Source organism: Melanotaenia boesemani, chromosome 20 (genome assembly GCF_017639745.1).
Source record: "Melanotaenia boesemani isolate fMelBoe1 chromosome 20, fMelBoe1.pri, whole genome shotgun sequence".
NCBI classification, from domain to species: domain Eukaryota; kingdom Metazoa; phylum Chordata; class Actinopteri; order Atheriniformes; family Melanotaeniidae; genus Melanotaenia; species Melanotaenia boesemani.
In genome coordinates, this window is record NC_055701.1 from 4,486,936 (window position 1) to 4,511,303 (window position 24,368).

The following is a 24,368-nucleotide window of genomic DNA, read 5'->3' on the forward strand; positions in this document are numbered from 1 at the left end:
GTAAATTAATACTTTAATGTTATAGAAAATGTGTTCATCTGCTTTCCCTCCAAGAGTGGTTAGCTTAGCGTTGCACAATAACACTGCTAACCCCCTCCAGTCATGGTTAGCTTAGCATTATTGTAAATATGCTTGTTAAAATTTACAGAGAGATTGTAATGCAAAATATAAAACAATCAATAAAAGATATTAATTTGTGATTGTCTGAAAGTTCTAAGTTACCAGTTTACAAGCCATGTGAACTGTTTTTTTGTGCTAATGCTAAGCTAACTGCAAGCTAGGCTGACAGTTGCCATGTTTTCCACATAGATGTGAAATCTTATTTTTTCCTCTTTTCTTTATTCCTAGTGTAGGAAAGTCATAATGTTATTAGAAAAGTCTTTTGCAAGGGATTTTGTTTTTGTTTTTTATGTATCTTTGCAAAATGCTATTAGTTGTTATATTTTCTATCTTGTTTTTAACCCATCTGTTACCATGTAGCCTGTCACAAATTGTGTGTTATGGAAAATTACAATTAGGAAGGATATGTTGGGACAAAAGACCCCAATATCTGAATAGATTTAAAAGCAGATTGTTTTTCTCCAGGATTTACTGGGGAATACCACACATTGTAGGATAGGGGTGGTGTTTTGAAGATGTGTGTGCATTTTTTATGTGTCAAACTTTTGTTCTATTTTCCTTTTAGCCACACTTCAGCCTCACTGACTTGACATCCTGTTATAGCTTTATAGCTTGGGCTATTTTAGTGTTTCACACTGTGGTGCAAAAACAACAGCATTTCCAACAGCAAGCTGCTCAGTTACTGGAAATCCTGGGATTGAGTGAACTTACTGTAACAGCACACCTGTCACAAACATGTTCACAAACAAGCATAAAAAAGGCCAACAACAGGGTGAAAAACAAGTTTATGACAACATTTTGCCACCCGCAAACCCTCTGGCCACAGGCCAGTACCGCCCCAGGCCAAACCACAGAATTCTGAGATCTAGCATGAGGCTGTCTGTTGTCTCTCTCCCATGTTACTCACTGCCCACTCCAGGCTTTGCCATTGGAGGGTTAAGGGAACAAACTGCTCTTCTTGAGGGAAGCCACCTGTGGCATATCAGCCTTGAGGGAGGGTTGGACTTGACCAACCCTGGTGAGTCAAGCATTACTGCTCCAGCCAATGTCAAGTTGAGACATCTATGAGATTTGGTAGTTGCATCATTTACAGATTTGGAGATGTTTGCATTAGCTTAATGAATGTCTAGGTAAAACAGTACTTTTTTTTTTTTAAAACAGTGAATATGTCATTTTGGACTCCACTTACTGTCTGTTTTCATGTAGAAAATGGGGGAAAAAGTTTTCTTCATAGTCTTGGTCATCTTAGCAACAATTATGTTTTGTTGATCTCTTAGGCAAAATCTCCCTCTGTGGTTTTGCTGTACAAACACTTTCTTTTAAACTTTGATGGAATATTTCTCAGGCTATCAAGTTATGTCAAGTCAAGTGAATAAATAAACCCAATAGTAGCATTTGGTATTTTGGGAATCCATTATTTTTCATTCATTAACTGATGTTTTTGTATAAAAATACACCCACTGTTTTTCTCTTCAGCCAGGCACCCAGGCTACCCAAAGCAGGGGAAACTATCCATGGTCACAAGTTCTTTATCGGCTTTGGTGGAAAAGGGGCCAACCAGTGCATACAAGCTGCCAGACTGGGAGTCAAAACTGCTATAATCTGCAAGGTATAACAACATTATGACTTCTGCTGTCCTGTTTTAGTGTGATTTGAAGCCTCTGTTTGGTTTCTTGTATTCAAGAATATTTTGTTTAAGTAGGGGCATTTTTAGTTATCCAACCTTTCGCTTGCCCTGCTCAGTAGGAATAATCTGCTAACAGCTACCACAGTGCACCAACTAGTTAACAAACTCAAAAAACATTTTAGTTTAGTTCACATTTCAGTCATTTCACAACATCAATTCTCCATGGCTCATTTTCTCTTGATCAATACCATAGCGCATGCATACGCCCACCCACGCTTGTGCGCCTTCAAACAAGCCTATTCCCATACCATAAAACCCCAATGCTCCAATCAGTGTGCTTAGCATGGCCTCTCAACCTGAACAGTAAAGCACCAAAGCTCCACCTCTGTCAGAACAAAGAGGCCCGATCGATAACAACCTAGTGCGGGAAGAGCTCTGCGGGCATGGGGAGAACCCAAAAATAGACACCCGGGCTTGTCGAAAACATCCAAGACAAAAGGCCGCTCTTCAAAGAGAATGGGGCCAAGCAGCCAATACCATCCCAACCCACAATCACAGGCAGCTAGAAGTGCCCGCATTTTGGCACGTTTTTTTAGAAAGCGTGGGTTCGAAGTAGACGCCTTAAAGCAAGGTGGGGACCCCTTCCATAACCTAAAGTAGCTACAGATGTGGACATCCCAGAGCGGACCAGGGGAAGAGGGGAAGGAGGGAAAGAAAGTGATTGCGAGGTGTGCATGAAGAGGCGTGAAGGCGGGGTTATCGTGTCTTCAAGGCTTGGCGCAGCTGGTCGTGTGTTTGCGCGTGTGTGCATCTGTTGGCTTTGTGTGTTCGTTTTTGCACATTTTCGGCGGCGGCACCATGCCAGTATGCTGGCAGGGCACACGAAAATCCAACCCAACTGAGATTTGAGTATACCACTTTTCAAAAGTTGCCGCTAACCAAGTCTGACCCCGCTTGACACTCTCTTTGTTGGAATCGTTTTGGCTTCAATCTTTTCTAGGTTGGTAAAGACTTCTTTGGAGACAATTACATCCAGAATTTCAAGGACAATGATGTACACACAGGTAAGATTTACTTTTTTTTTTACTTTTTAACATGCCAAACTGGTTCCCATTCCCATGATGCACAGCAAAAGTTCACATTCAGAGCAATGCTTTTTATAGTCTATGTTTTATCAGATTGGTCTTAGTTATTTAAGGCTTTGGGATGCACTGGCAAGTTCTCTGTTGTTGTAACCATTTACTGTTTCTTGAAATAGTAATTGGTCCATTTTTGGTCCAAGTCATTTTGATCTCATTGTTTTCTGCTGTAAGCCAAATGCACTCAAAGCAATGCATGGTTATTATGCTGGGATTTGTCTTTTAAAGGTGTTTAATGAACATCTGAGTGAATAACAGTATATATTTGGCCAGATTAGACAAATAATGGATAAAATCTCCTTTTCTTTTTGTCTCAGACTTTGTCAGGCAGACCTCTGCTGCAGCTACAGGAGCTGCTTCCATCACCGTCAACGATGCAGGTAAACACTTTGCTGCCCTAACCTTTGCTGCCCTGCTGAGATTCAAAACGTTCTTTGAGTGGTAGGAATGATTTCATGTATGCACAGCCAAGATTACCTGTGGGCTATCAGCACACTCTCTCTCTACTACACACACACATACTGTGCACACATGCATTCAGTTCCACCTTTGAGTAACCCCCATTCAAGACACTGTAATCACACATGCACCAATCTGTGCAGAAAATCCACTGATGGATGCACGCCTTGAAATTGCAGCCTATACTCTGCCATTTAATATTATATTGAGCTGGATTTAATTAAATGTAATGCATTTAATAATTTTCTTCCTCAAATCTAGTTCATGGGTTCAAAATTACGATTAAAATGAAGATTTCCCCTTTAAATGACATTATACCCTAAGGGTTGTTAAGGTCTTTAACCATTAAGAGTCAAGCCACCCATTAAAAAGCTTTCCAAACCAATGCATTGTCTGAGAACAGCCTCATAAAACCTGAGAGTTTTCTGTAAAACTTGACAACATTCCTACTTTGTCTTGAAATTTTACTCTTGCTGGATTGGACTTTAAGAGAAAAAATGCAGAAGTTGAACAGGGTCTGAAATGGAGGCTTTTGCATATTATGCATTTGGTTATGATGCATTTGGTCTTAATGGGTTAAAAAAAATTACTTTTGACTATAGAACAGTTTTGAAGGTGCAACCCTGGTTCAAGAAGAGTTTCTAAAACATTTTGAGTACACATGGAAAGACACCACAGTCTCTCACATCACCTGTTAGCACATATATCTGGTTTTGAGAGTTCCCGTGGAGTCTGACATCATCACAAAGCCACTATTGTGTCCTTAAACGTTTCTTTGGGTGTCCACGCTCAGGTGAGAATGCCATCGTCATTGTGGCCGGTGCCAACATGCTGCTGGGCAATGAGGAGCTCCAGGAATCTCTTCCAGCCATCAGAAGAGCCAAAGTGTTGGTGTGTCAGCTGGAGATCAGCCCACAGACGTCCCTTCAGGCTCTGCAAATGGCTCGCGACAGCAGAGGTCAGTCAGAATCTTAATGCTACTGTTTTATGTCACTGAGCAGGTGTTTGGTCTTTAAAATATTAAACTATATTTTTTTAAATTTGAGTTTCATGTTCTTGCACGCAAGCAAGCAGCTGAAATCTATCTTTGCTTGGAAAGATGGTTACAAAGGTGGTGGTCTTTGTGGATTCACGACTGAAGATAATAAATGCCAGAAATATACTAAAAGTTCCAAAGAAACTTCTTAAGGTACTTATGCAGTATAATCCACCACTCTGCAGGCCATCTGTGTTCTCAGAGTGTTTTAAACCCTCCCTGTTTTGAGTATACACCCTGCTTCTGTGTTAATCCTCATTCACAATCCAGCTGAGCTGCCTCCTCTGGCCACAGGACTGTACATGGCTGACTGCCTGGAGGTTTATTACAGGTATACTGTCATGAATTTTATCAGGAAAGAAAGAACAATGTGACATTTCCCAGGTACATAAGCAGTTGCCATGACTACTGCTAAAGCCAAAAGTGACCACATTGGGTTGATTTTTTTAAACCTGATTTTACAGAAATACGCATCTTTGATGCCTAACGTCTATTTAAGTATGAAATTATTTCCAAAACATTCGCGGTCAGAACCAGAGACTTGAGGTAATGACACTGTAAAGACTCGTGGGAGCAGTTTAATGACTTATAGACAAGTTGATGTTTGTTGAGTAGGTGTAGATTGCACAGGGATTAAGACATAAATTCAACATTTGAGTAGGAGTTGTTTGTATACAACTGTAGGAACCAGACTGAAGTTTAGAGGAAAACATTTAGAATACAAATGCAGAGTTAATTCAGTTGTACCGTGTAACTATTGTTGCATCTATTGTATTGTTAAAATGAAGTCAGAATGTGCAGGAACAGGTGGTAATGGTCAAAAATCCACTGGGAGCAAGGACCAACTAAGTGCACATTCACACCTGCACCATCATTTGCATTTTCACTACATTTTCACTCAAGCGGACCAAACAGCCTGGACAATGTCTTGCAGTTACAGCAATTTTCCAACAGCTGAGCAAGAAGGAAAAAAAGCAGAAGGAAGAAGAAAGCCCACCTTATCAACTGGCCAGAACTGAAAACTGAAATCCTTCCCCTTCAGCCGGCTCATTCACCGCAAGTAATCAATAGAGCAACACAAGTTTATGCAGTCTTGGGGTTCTGTCTTTACTTTGGTGTTTAAAACTAATATGGTTTTCACAAGAATCTGTCCAGAATGACCAGCATGCAAAGCAATGAGCTATTCAAAATATTATGCTATGGTTCAACGTCACTTCATCCCTTTGGTTTTCTGGATGCAGCAGGGTTTCAAATGTAAGTTAACCGAGACTCCCCAGTTTTCAGGTGGACCAGAATTCGCTGCTTTGGTCCCCAACACAGTTCAAATGAGCGTTCACACTACTCCAAATGAACCATAATGTCTGGACCAAGGTTTGTTTAAAGCAGACCAAAAAGCTCCAGTGTGAATGTGCCCTTTGTCCATGTTTTATATACATTTGTCCGTCAACAAGCAGTGGATAAAGCTAAAAGAAAAGCACACATTATTACAGGTGGATTTGACCTGAGAATTTCAGGATAAATCCACACAAATAATTTTTTTCTTTTTTTAGACATGATGTTGTGGATTTTCTTTAATTACTTAACCAGTTTATGTTTGCAACACTTTGTGGGATGAAAAAGTGACCTTTCTTAACAGAAGAGCATATTTTCCCTCTCACATGTTTAAGACACCTGAAGTTAGTATCATATTGTTGCCCACAGCAGCAGTTACAGAACCCAGCTTAAAACCTCTGCATTGGAATAAGCAGGTATAAACCATGGAAGGAAGAAAGGAAGGAAGGAAGGAAGGTTAAGAAGTGGACAAAAGTAATATTTTCACAAGTTTTTTGTGGTTTTGTGTCTTCTGCCTACTACACAAGCAGCATATCCCTAAATGAGAATTTGTCCCCTTTTTCACCAGCAATGCCCCATTTTGGTCCTCAGTCCTGTTTCTCTCTCCACCTTATTTTCATAAGCAGGTTCCTGAGCTAATCATCCTATTATTAGCAGCCCTCCGCGTCATTCACGACGTCTGGGGAGCCTCGCGCCTCTGTCATCAGGGCCTGTCGTCCATAATCGCTCGCTGCATGCTGCCAGAGCGATAGAGCTGCTGCCATAAACGTGTTACAGATGGAATACCCAGATGGCCTCTGTGAGCGCCACCCTCCTACTTAGACCCCCCCCCTCACCATGTCGACCGTACCACGGGCTCCAACTCGACATGAGGTGCCAGAAGAGATACAAGGCGACCAGAGTCGGTTGGCAAAGATGCCACCTCCACGTTGCCGCACCGGGGTATTGCGTAAATGAAGCTCTCTGGGGGACTGGGTGTTAATGGGTTTGGCGGCTGGGAGTTAATGACGCGGGGGTGAAGCAACGCTGAAATTACGCAAATGTCACCATCGAGCAACACGTACAGTAGATGCCAGATCCCAGAAAGTCTTGGTAACCTATGAAGAAAAGTTTTCTCCTTAATACGTTCTGTTATTTAAAGGGGGGACTTTATTAGGCATAATTTATTTGCCAGCTAGCATTTAATACTGAGACGTTAATGGATTAAATTAGCTGTGAGGATGAGGGAAGTGGTAGGAGTTTTGCAGTATCACTCTTTCTCTTTCCGTTTTCACCCTTTCTTCCTCCTCCTCTTCCTTGTCTAAGCAAGAAGCTGCTATTATATTTCTCACCAGATGCAATTAGAGCCTCTTAAAGCCTTTCCACATACTCACTGATGACTCAATTCTTTTGTGTGTGTGCATGCAAGTGTGTCTTACTGTTTTCACTCTGGTCTTGTTTTCCGTCCACCTTTCTCTGAAACCAACTACATCAACAAACAGCTGTGTACTTTTTTAAATGCTCTTTAAAACTCCTCTGGCTGCTCTTCCAGCTTATGTGCGACCAGACTTTGAACCTGCGAGCATAAAAGCTCCGAGTCATGACACACAAACGCACATTCGCTCCGCAGCCAGACATGACTCAGTAAACACACATCCTAGAACTGCCACATCTGTCCCAGCAGCTGTGAGTATATATATGTGTGTGAGTGTTGGTTTGTGTGGTTTCACTAACACCTGGAGAGTAAAACAAAGCAACCTGAGACACACACGTCAGTTCATGTGACGTGCAGAGCAGCATCAGTGAGGCAGATTCCGTCATGCATTCGTGGATGAGGGATTTCGCTCAAGCTGCTTTCGTATGGGTATTGATGAGATCCCATCTCCAGCTGGTTTCCAGTTAATCACTGCATGTAAACTTGATGAACACCTGGACATCTACTGTCAGCACTGAAGCTGGTTGGTCTGTGGATATAAATAATATGGCCTGAGTTAGACAAAAGCACGAGCAACACATGAAGCTTTCTTTGTTTATGCTCTTGATATGACTTCCATATTCGTGCATTATTTCTCTACTTCTCCTCTCCATCATTTGATTATTTATGAGTTGTCAAGTTAAATGCATAATCTGATCTGTTCATCTGAGAATGTTGGTGACATTATATTTAAAAACACAAGGAATCAAACACACCCAAGTTTATCACAAAAATACTTTCTTTTGCTCTCTCTCTCTCACACACACACACATTAAATGAACATAGAGCACATATACACAAAGAAAACACACATATATACACATATATGCTCAAATTGTTTTCTCAGAGATAAGTAGCAGAAAATGAATGGTTAGGGAGATAGAAATACAGTCCTATAATGTCTCATCTGATTGCACTACTCTTTCATTATGAACCCGATACAACTGATTAAACAATGTAGGTAGAGCTAGAACTACAGATGTGATGAATGTGCAGGTTTTTATCCAGTTTTATGTGCTTGTATCAGCAATAATTCATTATATTATTTGGTATAAGAATCTCCACATTGGCTTGAAAGCTTCATAATCTCTTAAAGATTATATTTTTTTACATTAAACTGAGGCATCACATTCCAGAAATCACTGAAAACTAAAGTGATAAGAAACTGATGAAGAGCTATAGGCAAAGAGCCGCTTCCCTGAGCCCTGTCTTTGGCTCATTGGTTTACATAAATACAGCACAAGTCCTGCATGCGTGAAAAAGAGAAATTATTTCCACTTTTACTCATGAGCAGTCCAACATCCACCTCAAAGCGCCAGGTGGCCAAAGCCCATCGCAAACCCACGCAGCTGCTCTCTTATGTGCCCACGCAAACACACACACTTTGGCACAACAGACTTTGATGTCACCAGCACTGATACGTACATTTCCCTCAGACGCTCACCCTCACACAAGGCTTTATTTTGTACACAGAGATATCAGAATTAATCGCCTCGTCAAGCTGGGCTTATCCTCACACATACACAGAAATCATGGTATTAGATGCATTAATGCTCTCTGCTCATGAATATGCATCAGACAGCGATTTGCAACACATACAGAGGATTACTTCTGACACACACTCTCGCTCTCTTGCGCTCCTTAACGCATAGAGAGGGTCACAACTCATTACACCCACACACTGACACACATATATGTGCTTACATGTCATGCTGAACCCTCTTCCCTCTCACCAAACCTGGAACTGCTAAACTTGCAAAATGCTGCAGGATGTCAGGTCGTCTCTGCATTTTTACATGAGAATGCTAATTTAATTTATTATAAGTGCTGTTATTATACATATAAATATATATTTATTTGTATATAAAAGCTCATTCATGTGAGCTTTGCCAGAATAACCTCCAGCATTAGCCTAACCTTTGCTCATATTGGAAGTTTAATGAAGGAGTTGCCAGATCTTGTCAGTGAGGCTAAGAAATCATTTTGTTTGTTAATTATTGTGTGTGCCTTGCAGTGAAGACGATATTCAACCCAGCACCAGCCATTCCTGAACTGGATCCCAATTTCTATGGAGTCTCTGATGTGTTTTGCTGCAATGAGTCTGAGGTATGAGGTGATGATTCAGACACACACTTTTATCACCACAGCATGTAGGGGGCGGCGTGGCTCAGCAAGGTAGAGAGGTCGTCTTGTAACCTGAGGCTGCCGGTTCAATCCTTGGCCAAGTTGAGTTCATGTTAAGAGAAGACACCGAACCCCAAATTGCTCCTGATGGGTTGTGGTTGAGTGCCTTGCATGGCATCTTCTGACATAAGTGTATGAATGTGTGTGTGAATGGCTGTGGTGGCAGACATACCTCAAAATGATTTAAAAGTCTTTAAAAATGTGTTAAATCAATAAATAAATTAGCATTAGCTAGCAAAATAGTAAAAACTAATTTTTATTACAGGTTTTCTGAAAATCAAAACCTGACAAAGCAGGATATTCCTAAAAGATAGAAACTATATTTCCCCAAATAGAAAACAGGGTTCAATTAAATGCTGGACCACTTTTAACTGCAGGCTAAAAACCAATTAAAAGACCATCAGCTCCCAGTGCAAGCTATTCAGATTAAACAAAACATGCATAACTATGAGTAAGATGTGTGTTTAAGAAACAAAACATTTCAAATTAAATATGTTTTCTCATCTATTTAAAAAATAATCTTGCTGTTTTTCAAATTTTGTTGAACTGAATTGCATGTTTGCATGTTTCTGCTCATATTAAAATCCTGCTAAGAACCAGAGGGTTCCCATTAAATTCAGTTAAATTCAGCTGTTGAGTGTAATAACAGCTTCATGCAGTAACTTCAGTGCACTGTTTGCACATACATCTGCTATTTCTTACGATTCAGGGACTGTGCTCACTAATGTTTAATGTATAAAAATGTGTTTCCTTTGAGATTGATGTAAACTTCACTGCATTAACAGTCTAAATGTAATTTCTGTAAATCATATATAATGTCTCATTAAGTATTTGGTGGTATATTTCTCTATAAAGCCCTTTTTTATACCTTTTTTCATTTAGTTTCTGTGTTTGTAGCATTCATTTAAAATCTGCTGTTGTGGCACCTTCCCACATGGTTGTGCAGAAGTGTAGACATGTTTTAAAATCAGAATACTTTAGTAATCCCTGGAAGACAATTTGTTGGTCATAGCAGCAACATGTTCAAACATAAGAAAGATAAGATCTAACATGAAAAGCTACAGTATACACTTGTTCTAACACAAAACACAGCAGCAACACGTTTATTCGGGCTTTAGAGCATAACTGGTATAAAACAATTAGTAAATTACGTTATTTGTATTATTAAATCAGGCTAACTGTTTTGTTCTTCATTGCTTTCATTAAAATGAACATTTTTGTGTCATAAAATATTTGTTTGGTGAAATTTTTAGGTTTAAATTTGTCAATGTGCCAATATTTTCCCAGAAAATCTGCTGCTAAACTGCCTGAAATTAGATTAAAGTGTCAATTAAACATATTTACATTCCACCTTCCCTAAGGACAAGTATGGCACACCTTAAAGTAATTAAAGTAATTAAGCAGCTGACCAATCAGAGCTGCCCAGGCCCGTTAGCAAGGCAACCTTAAAGTGACAGGGGCTAAACTGCAGCTTTTCAAAAGAAAATGAAATGATGACAGGATCTGCAACATTTAACACATTTTTTTAAAGATTGTCTTTTTCTTTAACAATAAAATATGTAAACCAAGTCCCATATGCCAGAAAATATATTTATGATAAGATTAATTGGTATATTTTGGGCTCTTTAAGTTAGCGTAGCATAGCTCCATAAGTTCCAGCTCCAGTTAACCTCGTATTCTGATGTATATATTTTTTTAATTTAAATCTAATAGCAGGGTTTACGTGTATGGCGTGAAGCAAAACATTTTTAAGCTTAATTTCTGAGATATTTTTATCTTTAAAACATTTCAATCTTCTCACCTGTGACACACTGTAATGTTTTCCCATCCACGCTGAAACAGGCAAAAGATTTATTTATTTCTTTTTTTATGATTTTTGCTGCATTTCTGCCTGGGGCTTTTTGCAGGTTGAATAAAAGCTTTCAAAACTTCACCAGATTGATTTGAGGGCAAGAAAAGTTTGCCAGTGGAGGAGCTACAGCAGATTATTTAACAACCTCTAACCTTACAAGCTAACTCAGTCAGTTAATGATCTGTGTTTTGGCCGTGAAAGCGATGCCTGCTTACAGCTGTTGGCTGTAGGCTACTCTGCAGATTAGAGCAGATAAACGCCACAGTCCTTCTGCTTTTACTCTTGCATGATTGGTTAATGCAAAAAAAAAAATAAGCAGATGTCCAATCAGCAGCATTGGAGGGAAATGATGAAAGGTTTCAGATGTTACATGCCCCAACATATCTCCACATCCTGGGTTATGAACTCCACCGTCACACCATTGACCCCCTTCCACAGCCTCCATCCATCCGTGTGAACTCTCTGCTATGAAGACGACAACAAATATGTCTCCACCTTTTACAGTAAAAGCCTTGTGGAGGCACCCTGAGTGTTGACTGTCAGGTGATGATGGATGAGCGGCAGGGGGCAGGATAGATGGGAATGGCAGTAAAAACAACAGGGCAGATGTGCTCTTTGGCTGAGTCAGACATCCCCTTGGGGATAAAGTGGATGCGAGTTTGCCAGGGAGTCTTTATTTGATGTGGTGATGCAGGGCGTCAAGGTGCCGTTGCCAGGTGTGGGAACATGAAAGGGAGAGTTGACGAAAGCCTAACATGTCTTCCCACCTTTTTTACGGGTGTCAGGTCACGGAGGTGCTGTCATGTTATTTATTATGCCGTATGCAGGGGTTGAAAGAGCTTAGAAATACACCACCCAGGGACAGGTATTAGTATTCTGCTGACACTTTACTCAAGATGAAGTCAGATTTAAAAAATAAAATAAACATCTGCTGAACTTAGAGTGCCACCGAGTTTTCCTCAGCTTAAAGTGTCCAGTTTTTTTTTTTTTCTTTTTTATTTTCAGACTATTTGAGAATTTAAATACTTGTCTTTGGGCTTATTTTATTTTTTAATGGTAGTTTTAACATGCAGTTTAATGCAGCAAATTTGCTTTAGTTTTATTGTCATCTTTGCATCCACTCTACAAATGTCTAAATAAGTCATTATTTTTTATTAATATTGTCCTGCAACGTGTGCACAGCCTTTTACTACAAAAATGGATTTGAAATCTCTCGTCCTTATTGAACAAAGTACGCAGCAAACAGGGGATGACTCCAGACTCAGCAGTACCAGGCAGCACTTGTTTTAAGCCGTTTTCACACATGAACACCAGAAAATATCTGGAAAATGTGTGGAGAATCAAGTGTGGATTTTCTCTACTGTTGCTTTTTCACATGTTAACTTCACAGCATGAGATTCTCCATGTGAGACAAGCAGAAATACTTCAGAGTGGGGTCTGATTAGAGCACACAGGCGGCGGAGGAGGTGGATGAGTCGCTCTGGAGACCGTTTTTCATGTTGATATGAACACATTTATTTGAACGTATCTTATCTTATTAGCACTATTTTTTTTATATGAACTCAGTTGTTCATGTTTTGAGGTTCTTACAATGTCAGTGTGAATTATACACAACTCCCCCAGAAAATGTCATGTTTGGAAACTATTAGGCTGCATCGCATTATTTCACAATACTGTGCAAACATCCGGATCCAGACCTTATTTCTTTATATTTTGCTCCTTAGATTTTATTGTAATCTTTTAAAGTGCTCTTCAAATGAATAGATCTGCTTTCTGAAGGTCTTTTTAAAGTTTTCTTTGGAATTTTGCTGCATTTTCACTCATTTTCAGTACTATTCTTGTATATGGCCATTTGCAGAAGAATAGTTTTTTTAAAAGGCTCCTAATTCAAGGGGTGAACCAGTGTTGTCTGCAGATATTTGATGGTTCCTTGCTGCAACACACCTGATATAAATTAAATGGATCTCTGAGAAGTGCTGCACAAGTCTATTACTGAGCCATTAATTTGAGTCAGGTGCGTAGAAGCCGGAAAAGCATTGAAAGTCTACAGGAGAGTGGGCCTTGAGCACCGGAGTTGGGGATCTCTGTGCTAAATAACACAAGAACTGGACTGAAAATCAGTGGCAACAGGTCTGATGGAGCAGGAACATCTGAAGAAGAGCTTTTGAAAGTCCTCCAGGAAGCCTGGAGAACTATTCCTGGAGACTACTTAAAGAAATGACAGAAAGCTTTCCTAAGAGGGGTCAGGGTGTGCATGTCAAATAAAGTGAGAAATCCTGTCTTTAAGGATGAATAATATCAGAAAGGAAAAAAGTGCAGGTCTGAAGCATGTAAAGCTGAGGAGAAAAGAACTATCTGAACATAAAAATCTAACAATAGCACCTTATCTTAATGCATAAACACATATTTTCTTGGATATACACCCACATTGTCAACAATTTTATACATACGCTTGGAAAAAAAAAAAAAAAAAGGTGCTCTCAAATAGCAAGAAAGTGCTAATTCTGCTCATATTGGTGCACACAGAGGGAGGTGGATTGATTCCCTGCCCTGGTGTGAAGCTGATGACTAACAAAACGGCTCTTCTTCTCTTTTGGCATCTGAGTGGAGCGGGGTGGCTCCGGGCTCTGAAAGCACTGATACGCTGGGCGGTTTATTTTTGAAGTGTCCCGGGTTCACTTTCACAGATCACAGGAGGGATGGGGGGGTCGTGGTCTATTCAACAGTCATGGCAGCTGCGTCTTGACCCTCCCATGCGATACTGTAACTGGCACACTTTCTGCACAGGTAGATGTGTGTGTGTGTGGTCTCCACTGTGCTCATGCTTGGGGGTAGGAGGGTGAAAGGGAGGCTTACTGATGACAAAGTGCAGGCGCTCTTTGATCCTCAGCCCACATGCTACGCTGAAGTGCTTTACAGTGAGGGGAGTTATCTTTGATGTCCACCTGAGGACCGCCGGAGCCAAACTGGATCCACCACACGCTTTCATATGAGCCTGATAAGATGTTTTCTTTCATGTGGATGTGTTAAATGCAGCCGGTGCTTTTAACAGAGCCATTTTAAATTTGCAGAAAAATAAATAAGTAAATTGAGGGAAAGTCTGCAGAAAAATGAATTTATAATTCAAGAAAAGACCCGATCATTTACTGTTTTTATTTTCTCTTTTTATTTTTTTTTTTTAGAAACTTCACCCCATCTTTTAATTTAATTGTTGAAAAATAACTTAAAACCTGGTAGCTCATCTTGCATGTCTAAAAACAAAATTCAATCTAAGCAAGTGTCAAATGATTTGCAGTGTAACAGTCCAAATGACTTCCAAAAGATTCCTTCTATGTGGAAACTCTTTACCTGGATGGAAGTGGAGGGAACTTCAGCATGATCAGGTGATATGTGTGCAGACAAAATATTAAAAATATATTTGCATTTCAGATAACCAAGATAAAAATAAATACTTGATACAAGTAGCAGGGTGTTATTATTTATATGCAGGCACGCAGAGAAAAATCAGACAAACTGGATAAACTTTAAGTCAAATGAAATATTGGAACACTTTTTAATGTTCATAGCTGCTTTTTTTTTTAAAGCTCAGCAGCTCATCAGAGCTTTATTATTACTTTTAAAATGCTGCAAAGGCAACAGAATTAACAGAAAAAAGCAAATATATACACGTGAATCATGTAAAAGAACAATAAAACTGTAAAAATGCAGCACAATGGTCAACAGAGACAAAAAATGCCACTGAAATGCTTATATTTGGCCTGAATGTTTATTAAAATCACCTCCTTCTGATTCTAAACATGAATAACATTAAAACTTGTAATAAAATAGTGCTTTGTAGGGGATTTATTTCATGTACAAAGATAAGATTTGCTCTATGAAAACAGGATCAGTGAGGAGCTTCAAAGCTGTGGGTAAACAATGATGTGGCTTGTCTTCGTCAGGGACTCTGAGGAGAGCTACTGTGGTTCTGAGTTTACTCAAAGACTCCCAAACATCAGCTGTTGCGTCCTGCTCTGTCACAGCTTAGTCATGCTGGAACCAGATGAAGTCAGAGGATCTTCTCTTTGAGAATGTGTGGCTGGCAGACCGCTGATGGTTCCTGCAAATCCCGCTCAGACTGTGTTTTATGAGCCTGTTTGACCACGGTCAGCGTGTAATTAAGAGCTGACTCATAGCAGAGCTGTTAACAGTGAGCTACAGCAGGGAAGGAACTGACTCCTAATTACAGATCTGTGGACAGATATGGTTGTGATATTTTTAACTGGACCATTAAGATGATAAAATGCATTTTTTTTTTTTTTAATAAATAAAAAAATACAGCACACGGCTTTTGGTTTTGCCTTGGGGATTTTCCATTATGCTGTTTATTTATTTATTTACTTACTGATTTATCCCACACCAGTTTGGGTGTTTCTTTGTCTTTAATCATATTTTCCAACCTCTGATTGAAGCGGCTCTGATTTATTTACCTGCTCACAGGCAGAGCTGCTCACCGGCTGCCCGGTTCATGATGTGGAAGAGGCACATCGCGCCGCTCAGGAGCTGCTGAGGAGAGGCTGCGGGGCGGTCATCATCACTTTGGGACCCCAGGGCTGTGTGGTGCTTAAGGCACAGGGGTCGGCATCGACGCATGTTCCAGCTACAGCAGTAGCAGCAGTAGATACTACGGTAAGAATAACACAAACACTCTTATTTCTCTCCGTCACCCTAACTGTTTGTGTACATTCAGCCAAAAGCTTCCATCCTTCTTCAAAGTTGTGCAAGTCACCCGGACCTCTAAAGACCTTTCAGTTGAATTGAGCGCTGATCAAACAGTAGTTGTGAGACATAAACTGCAATACTCTTGTACAATGAGCTAAGATCTAATCTAAATAACTATGTTTGCTCTTAATGGCAATGGATTGGATCCTTCTGTAGAAAAAGGGCTGTTCAGGTAGTTTTCATGTCACATGCATATCGTGAGGATGTGATTTATGACCCCTGGCAAGGAAAATGGAGTGGCCACACCGAGATGATGTTCATTCAGCTTTTTATTAAGAAACAAAACAGCTGAAATTCTTAAAATCTTTAAATAATTTACTGAAATTTATGTGCATTATTGCTTTCTGGCACTTGTCAGGCCAATACTGTAAAAAAATAAATGTTTAGAAAGTCTACGTATGCAGATGGGTGATGACAGGACTGTTTCCAGAGCTTGATGAGCTGAACCTGGCAGGAAACATGGACTCAACAATAAAAGAAGGTAGCTCAGTATAAAAAATATGTTATGTGAAATGGAAACATTCAGGCAGACGAAGGAAGACAGGACAAATAAATTAAACTAACATACCTTTAAAAAAGGAAAAGATGCAACAAAATACACCAGTGGGCAGGAAGAGGAGTAAATATGTGTGACTGAAATGTATAAAACCAGTTAAAGGAGACAGGATCTGCATCCAGAAGAGCCAAAAATAAACCCACACTAACAGCTAAACAGAAGAAAACACAGTTAGAGTCATGGTCTGTGGATGATTAGATGAAAGTGGTTTTCAGTGATGAATCACCATCTGCATCAGACGAGGAGATGATGCTGGAATTTCCACCATCAGGTGAAGGACCAGAGGAGATGGCAGCTCTACAGTAAAAACAGGAAATGTTGGACACTTTCAAGGTTTGGTGATGCTGAGCTCATGTTTCAGGATGAGAATGCCGAGTCAGGAAAGACATTCCTTGGTCCTTTTAACTTGCTTTTATCCTCTGTGATGTGTGTGTGTTTGATGGGAAGGGGTGGGGGGTGGGCTTGCTGCTATTGGGTTGGGGTTCTGGGGGATTTTACTCTCTGTAAAGCACCTTGAGTTGCTATTTCTATGTATGAAAGGTGCTATATAAATAAAGTTTGATTTGATTTGATTTGATTTCAGCCCAAAGAAAGGTCTGCAGAAGGCCAGGTTTCAGTCGGAGTGCAGATTTATGGTGGACATTGATAAAAATGCTCTATGATGAAGCTCAATGCTGGAAAGAATAAAGTTTTCCATCAGGGAAGTTCTATCCGGAAACACAGAGGAGCCGACACGTAGTACATGATCATTTTCTCTGCTTCATCTGAACAAGGTCAAAAGAAATAAGAAGATAAATTCCTAAACATTTGAAATTTATTTGAACATTTCAGTTCTACTTATTGCTTAGTTTTGAGATTTTATTAAATTGCTGTGTTTAGTTTTATGTATTATTTATATTATTCAACAAATCACCCTCCCTAATTGGAATTTTTTTTAGCATTTAATCAACCGTGTTAGTGTCAACAAGTTTTTATCTCTACCCATCTATCTGCCGCTGTACCAGCAGACAACCCTCTTTATACAACTTACTTTCTTTCTTCATTTAGGGAAGGAAAACGGGAATAATCCATAAAATTTAACCACCCCTGGGGCTGAATGCATGAACAATATGCACATACAAACATATAGTGTGCTTTTTCCTGCATGAGCTGTTGCTTATAAAAGCAGGTAAAAGCCAGAATAGATGTAAAATGACTGTTTCAGGGAGTTTTCTCCTTTTTTTCCCCCTTTTTTACGCTGATCCACCGACACAAGCTGACATGGGCTGATGCATCGCTGCATGTTTCATGCTGTTGTTCATCATCGCAGCGCTGATGCTGGCTGTCATGTAATCTGACACTTTTTTTTTTAATATGCTTTTGCATTTTATCATTTTCATGACTTTTTTCATCATTTATCAGGTTTTCTTCTGTTCCAGATCTGAGACGATAAATAAAATAGATTTTTGTCATATTCAGTAAAACAGTGCTTTGTCTTTACTGTCGCTTTTCATTGTCTATTTACTTTTAGTTTTTATATATGTATAATTGTAATTTTAGGTCATTAGAATTAAAATGACATAATATTTGAGATTTATAAACCTATTTTCTAAATCCAACTAAAAGAATGAATCTCCACATTTCTGTTTTTGTACATAAATTTACTCATACAGAGACACAGTTTAATACATTTATCAGCCTGCAGAGATGTTGGAACACCTTCATTCATTTTTACAAAATGTTCTGAAACATGGGGGTTTTCTGGAAATTTAAAGCACCTGAGGAATTTTTTCCTATTAAAAATAAACTTTTTCATTTGTGCACTTTTAATATTTATGTATAAGCTTTCAAAGTAAAAACATGTAAAGTAGAATAAACAGAGTTTGTTTTACTCATTAAGTCATTATAATAGTACAATTTTACTCTTGAACTTAGTTAGTTACTTAGTTAGCTAGTTCTAATATTTTAATTATTGACTTTTTTAATGGTCATCCTTTTTTCAGCACCTTCAATTTTAACTCATATATCCTAGTTTTTAATTCTGTTTATGTATTGGTCTATTATCTCTAATTTAAGGGAATATCTGTTTTTTTTCTTTTTAATTTTATGGTGCACAGTGGCTCCGAGTGAGCACCCTCAACTTTGTTGTATCTAACAGTGCAATGACAATAAAGCTTATCTCATCTCATCTCATCTTATTTTATCTCATCGTATCTTTTGTAATTGTAAAATAGGGTTTTTAAAGTTAAAAATATGTAATCTTGAATTAAGAGACAATTAATCACCAGTTTAATTAACAGCTGAAATAGTTACTGTCCTGCGTTGTGTGGCGAGTTTTTATTATAAAGTCAGTCAAGCAGACCTTTTCATTGAAAATTCAAATTTCTGCAGGTTTGTTTGAGCACCAAATATTCATCTTATTACAAAAACATGTCCGAACGTACAACACTTTACTATTTTCATTCATTCCATGAAAACATGTGATGTATCATTTCCTAGAAATAGTGTCAACTGTTCTGAGTTGTTCCACGTTTTATTGATTTTAATAGCAGGATGTAGTAAAAAGATTAGTAAAAACCCTAACCCTAGTAAAAAGGAAAGTTTTACATGGGAAATTATGCGATTCTGCCCACCTATTAACTCTAGAAGAAATTTCTTCTCCTTCACAGACATAAGAGAAGTCACACTCTTTTTTCTGTGTATCCATCTCAAAGTTATCTGTTTCTCTGGTGGAGATCGGCGTGGATGTCTTGACCACCGCCTGCTTCCTACTAACTGATTCTAAACTTTAAAGGAGGGCTGAGCGTGTGTTGATTCATTTCACACCGGACTCTGTGGTTTGTTTTCGTCACACAAGCCTGGGCTCCGTGTTAGCGTTTCCTGCCACAGAGGCTTTTGTGAGGCTTCTGTTGCAGCAGCCAAACACGTCATCGCGCAGTGGTGTTGATCACGCCTTCACTTCAATCAGACCTGAAGAGGCTTAAATATTTCTGTAATGGATTTTATTGCATAAAACTTTCCTCAGAGACATTTGTTGTGCATTCATTTCCAAAAGCTGGAGTTAAACCATTACAGGCGTCTGATCTGAGCTGTAAATTCAGCCCACATTAGATGTTGAGAAAGAGGGGAAAAAACAGCAGCCAGAAAAACCCTGAGTGTGTTTACAGTACAGTGAGTAACCTTTAAGCATCCCCCCAATACTTTAGATATAGTCAGAAAAACAGGAAACAAGTGTAGTGTTTTATGAAACATACATGAATAAATTTAACAAGTTCATAAATATTTTTTCTTTAACACAATCAAGCTTTCTGTCATTTCCGTAGCGGCGCGTTCAGATCAGGATAGTCGGTTGGACTCAAAAGATGTGGCACCATCCTTCCATTTGGTTTGTTTTCACACACCAGACTCAAGCAGCTCAAACCACTAAAACATGTCATGCAGTAACAACACGCCTCACTAGAGGGCGATATTTTGCCTAATGAAGCCCGACAAACGACGTCCAGTTCATCGACAGGCCAAAACCGGAACTGGCTCGTTCACCGGAAGTAAATAAATTTATCCAGTTTCTGTGTTTCTGTTTTTCTTTCACAAGAATCTGTCCAGTCCGAGCAGCAGGACAGGTAGCGAGCTCTCCAACATGTTGACGTCCTACGTCACTTCCTCTTCGGTTCTCTGGATGGTCTATTTGCTTTCACTTGCAAATGAACCCGGTTTTCAAGCAGACCAGAGTTCGCTTTGGTCCACACTAGAGTGCGAACGTATGCTCACACTACTCAAATCCATGGAAGAGAACCCGGATTTGTCTAAATAGGCCAAACAGTGCTAGTGTTACTACTACAGCGCTACTGCCTATGTAGAGACTAGTTCTCCAGACTTTTTAAAGGACTTTCTAAAGCTCTTCTTTGGATGTTTTGGCCGTTTTTCCCATTCTCTGTCCAAATGATCCCTGGACAGGTCTGGGTTCTGGGGAGGATCCATCCCTCCATCAGACCTGTAGCCACTGATCTTCAGTCCAGATCTTGGGTCATGTGACATACCTCAGCCTTTTCCTGTTTCCCTTCCTTTAGAATGGCTTCTTGACAGCCACGTTTCCATGGAAACCATTTCTGATGAGGCTTCAGCCAACAGCAGATGGATCAGCTGAAGGTCCAGGTTCATCTCTCAGGTCCTGGTTCAGGTCTTTGTTACTATTTCTTTAGGGTATCCCTTTCAGATACAGTTCACTTCTTCTTTTGTCCTCCACTTGTCCAGCTCTCTCAAATATTTTAAGGACAGACTGCCCACTCCGCTAAGATGTACCAAGTTTCCAGCTAACAGCTCTTTGGGAAACATCTTGTTGCTGCTAAAATCCTGTTTTTTGTCTGTCAAATTGTCTCATCTTTCCTGTTTTTCATAGATTTAGCCAAACAGATGGGGACAAATGATGTGTCTTTGTGACAGGCTGCTAGTAAAGTGCCTTCAGATCCTTTTCTTTGTTAAGTTGCAGCCAACATCCAAAGAGAAACTTTGAAAGGCCACAGAAAGCTTGGAGAAGAGGAGAGACCACTTTAAAACATGAAAATGGTGAGCTTGGTCAGCTTGGAAGCAACAGATGAATAAACGAGGCCTGTTTCAACACTTTCCAGTTGCAGAAAAGACTCATTTAGAAGTTGTGTGTTACAGCTGCAATGAACAGCAGTGTCTGCTTATTACTTTACAGGAATAAAATACTTGTTTTCTTGTAGTATCTGACTTCTTCCCTTCATAAGATGAACCGTAGCTACCCTCATTCATTGATTTCATTCTTTTCCAATAGCCCCCCATAGTCCTCACCAACCACCCGTATATTCCTCCTCTTCTGTGACTCACCTCTCAGTCCTGCACCAGTCAGCAGAAAGCTGTGGTCGGGCCTGCTGCATGCCCCCCCTCCAACACTCACACAGTTCTTCTGTTCTTTGATGGGCTCATAAATCCTGTTGTGTTTAACTGTTTTGGACATCGTAATCCCTCTTCCAGTAAGCTTTTTTTTTTCTTTTTTTTTGTACTGGAATAGAAAAGACACAACAAGTCATTATCACTCACTTCTTCTTCGCTTGTTCTGGTAAAACAGGCCTCCTGGTTGTGATTACTGGTGTTGTTATAGCCTTTTTCTCTCTCCCAGAAATGATTTCTCCCTCGTGTCGTGGTTGCATTAGAATGCAATGCAAAAGTTTTTGAACATCAACACACTGACTCACCTACAGTTTACATGCTTCTTTGAGCTTGCAGGTGCCATGACAAACACAAATCCAGTGTTTAACATAGTGCATCTCTGCTTTGTTCCAACTCATCCCAGCTGGAATATGTCTGATTGATCGATCCAGCCTGGTTAATGAGGTGCTAATGTGAATGTGAAAACGTTCTTCTTTTATTTGACAGTAACCATTTCATCATCATCTGCTTCTGCAGCTGACTGAATAACACTCTACACAGCAGGAGCAATTATGGTCTGAGTCAGAGCCATGAATCTGGATGAATAACGAAACAAACAATCTACTGTGGGTCTCCTCCTTCCCTCCTGCTTCATCCATTTCTGTCTTCTTTGTCTTAAATTGAGTGCAGTCTTCTCTCTCTGAGATCACAGCATTTTTGTGTGGACGGGTGGAATAAACCTAAACACAAACACACATCCAGCTCCTCTTAGCCCAAGCAGGGCCTGGGTGGCCTCAATTTCCACTGCCCTGGGAGGTCCGAAGGGTGGACGACGCTGTCTAAACCAGACATTACAGCAGCCCAGTGGGTCTGGATGGGCGAATTATTCCCATTCTTCTTCAATGAGAGGAGACGTGTAAGAAGCAATTGCAGGACTCCTTCCTGGAAGCCTGAGGTAGGGGAATACCTCCTGAGCGTTGCATTCCTGAACCCTGCAAACTGTGGGTCAGCATGACACAACCAGAAAACTGCCACATCAGCAAGTTTTAAAGGAGCGAATGCGGCGCAGCAGCTGTTTAAAGGCTTCATGGTCATGTTGATCAGCGCTGTGCACAAAGCACGTTGGAAGGATCAAACGTGTGAAAGGCTTAAATGGACCAATTAAACCAAAAGTCTTCCTCGCTTGTACTTCAGAGGAGTCGTCCTCGGCCGAGTATTACCGGAAGCTTCCAGGCATGGAAGCCACTGTGAGTCACTGCTACTCCTCAGTTGGTCTCTAGTCTCCCCAGGGTGCCTTTCATCGACAGAGGCAGTAGGCTGCAGGAGTTAATGGCTCAGAGCCCCATCTGCCACCCGAGAACGGGAGTCAGAATTGTCAGAATTGCAGGAGGCGAGTTGTGGAGGCTGGAAAGCTTCACAGGGTCCGGCGGGCTCTATGAGATTTACATTCTTTATAAGTTTTGGAGGGTTTATTTATGTATTTTTTTGTCCATCTTCTATGCTTAACAGAAAGGTCTGCTGTCAATCAAAGCCTGTGGGCGCTCCGGTTCTGTTGATGGTCTTCTGTACGTCTTTGTTTTACTGTGAAGTTATTTCTTCTGATGTAAACTATTTGAGTTTCCTTCTTTATTCCAAACTATAAAAAAATTATAAATATTCCAAACAAGTTTCCAGCGACTGGTTGGGAGTCGATAAAGCAGTTTGTCAAGTGTCATTAGCAGGTGGAGTTACACATGGCTGTAGCTAACAGTGGTTGATGCTAACAACAAACTGAATGCATAGGGAGAAAAAGCCCAAACCAGTTGAGAAAAGCGACATTCAGGAATTATTTTCTTTATACACCATTCTCAGGACAATGTGGGCAAAATAAGAGGACCCTTGATCTCTCCTCAGAGATATCTAAATTATTGACATTCATTACTCAGGTTGAAGTATAGATACTGGGGTTTTGAAGTATCAACTCAAGCTTTTTACTCAAGTAAAAGTGTTAAAGTACTGGTTTCAAACTACTTAATGTACAAAAATTAAAGTAATGGAAGGAAAAAAAGGCCATTAGGCCGCACCACAGGGGCCTATAGTGCACTACCCCAGTGATTCCAAACCTATTTCCTTGAGGACCCTCTTCATGCTGATATTAAAAAACCATGGACCCCCTGATCCACACCGCACTGAAACTTTGCTGGTTTCATGCTGTCAAAAGTGAGATTCTCCCCATAAAAATGTATTCTTGACCCCTGTGCTCTTTTTTGGAGACCCCAGGTTGGAAACCACTGCATTACCCCTCCTCCTTAGAATGATATTCCTTAAAACATCATTCTAAAGGCCATAATGACTATAATTTTATTTTTAAAATGGTAAAAAAGTGGGATGCTATAGGCTACCTGTTCTCTTGACATCTGTGTACCATGTGTCTGCTACATCCTGACAGACTGGTGCGATGGTTCACGTACAAACCAATAAGGTGTCAGAATGGTATATGGTTATCCAATCACAGTCAAATTCACTTTATCCAGATGGTGCGATTTATCTTGATAGGTTTATTTTTGTGTGTTTTTTTTAAACAATGAAACAAGGCCATTTTTAAAATGTAAGGAGTAGAAGTAAAAGGTCAGCTGAAAAATAATTACTCCAGTAAAGTATAGATACCCAAAATTTCTACTTAAGTAAGGTAAGAAGAGATTTATCTGTGCACCTTACCAGGGCATCATTAATACTTCTTTTTAGCGTGCAGAACAGAAACAGAGAAAGCTCTGTGCTCAGTGTGACAACGTCTCTACAATTCAGACCAAACAGCAGTGGCTGCAGTACTAAAAACTGGAAATGATGACAGAAGATAGCATCTAGGTGTATCAGATTCCATAATTATTATTTTTTATTTTAATTACACAATGACAGGAGTGTAAATGCTATTTTGTAGTTTTAGGGATGATTTGCACATTTCATGACCGTTTTCTTGCACAATATCGTTATTGAAAACTGG

At 39.8% G+C, this 24,368-nt stretch overlaps 1 protein-coding gene across 1 annotated transcript in view; it reads left to right on the plus strand.

Annotated features, from left to right (window-relative positions):
* The window catches only part of rbks (ribokinase), a 38,835-nt gene that overhangs the window by 10,569 nt on the left and 3,898 nt on the right, over positions 1-24,368 (plus strand). Inside the window, exons 3-8 of the mRNA XM_041972042.1 lie at positions 1,597-1,729; positions 2,748-2,811; positions 3,204-3,266; positions 4,139-4,303; positions 9,181-9,272; positions 15,682-15,870. Coding sequence (XP_041827976.1) covers positions 1,597-1,729; positions 2,748-2,811; positions 3,204-3,266; positions 4,139-4,303; positions 9,181-9,272; positions 15,682-15,870 — 706 coding nt within the window. The remainder of the gene's footprint in view (positions 1-1,596; positions 1,730-2,747; positions 2,812-3,203; positions 3,267-4,138; positions 4,304-9,180; positions 9,273-15,681; positions 15,871-24,368) is intronic.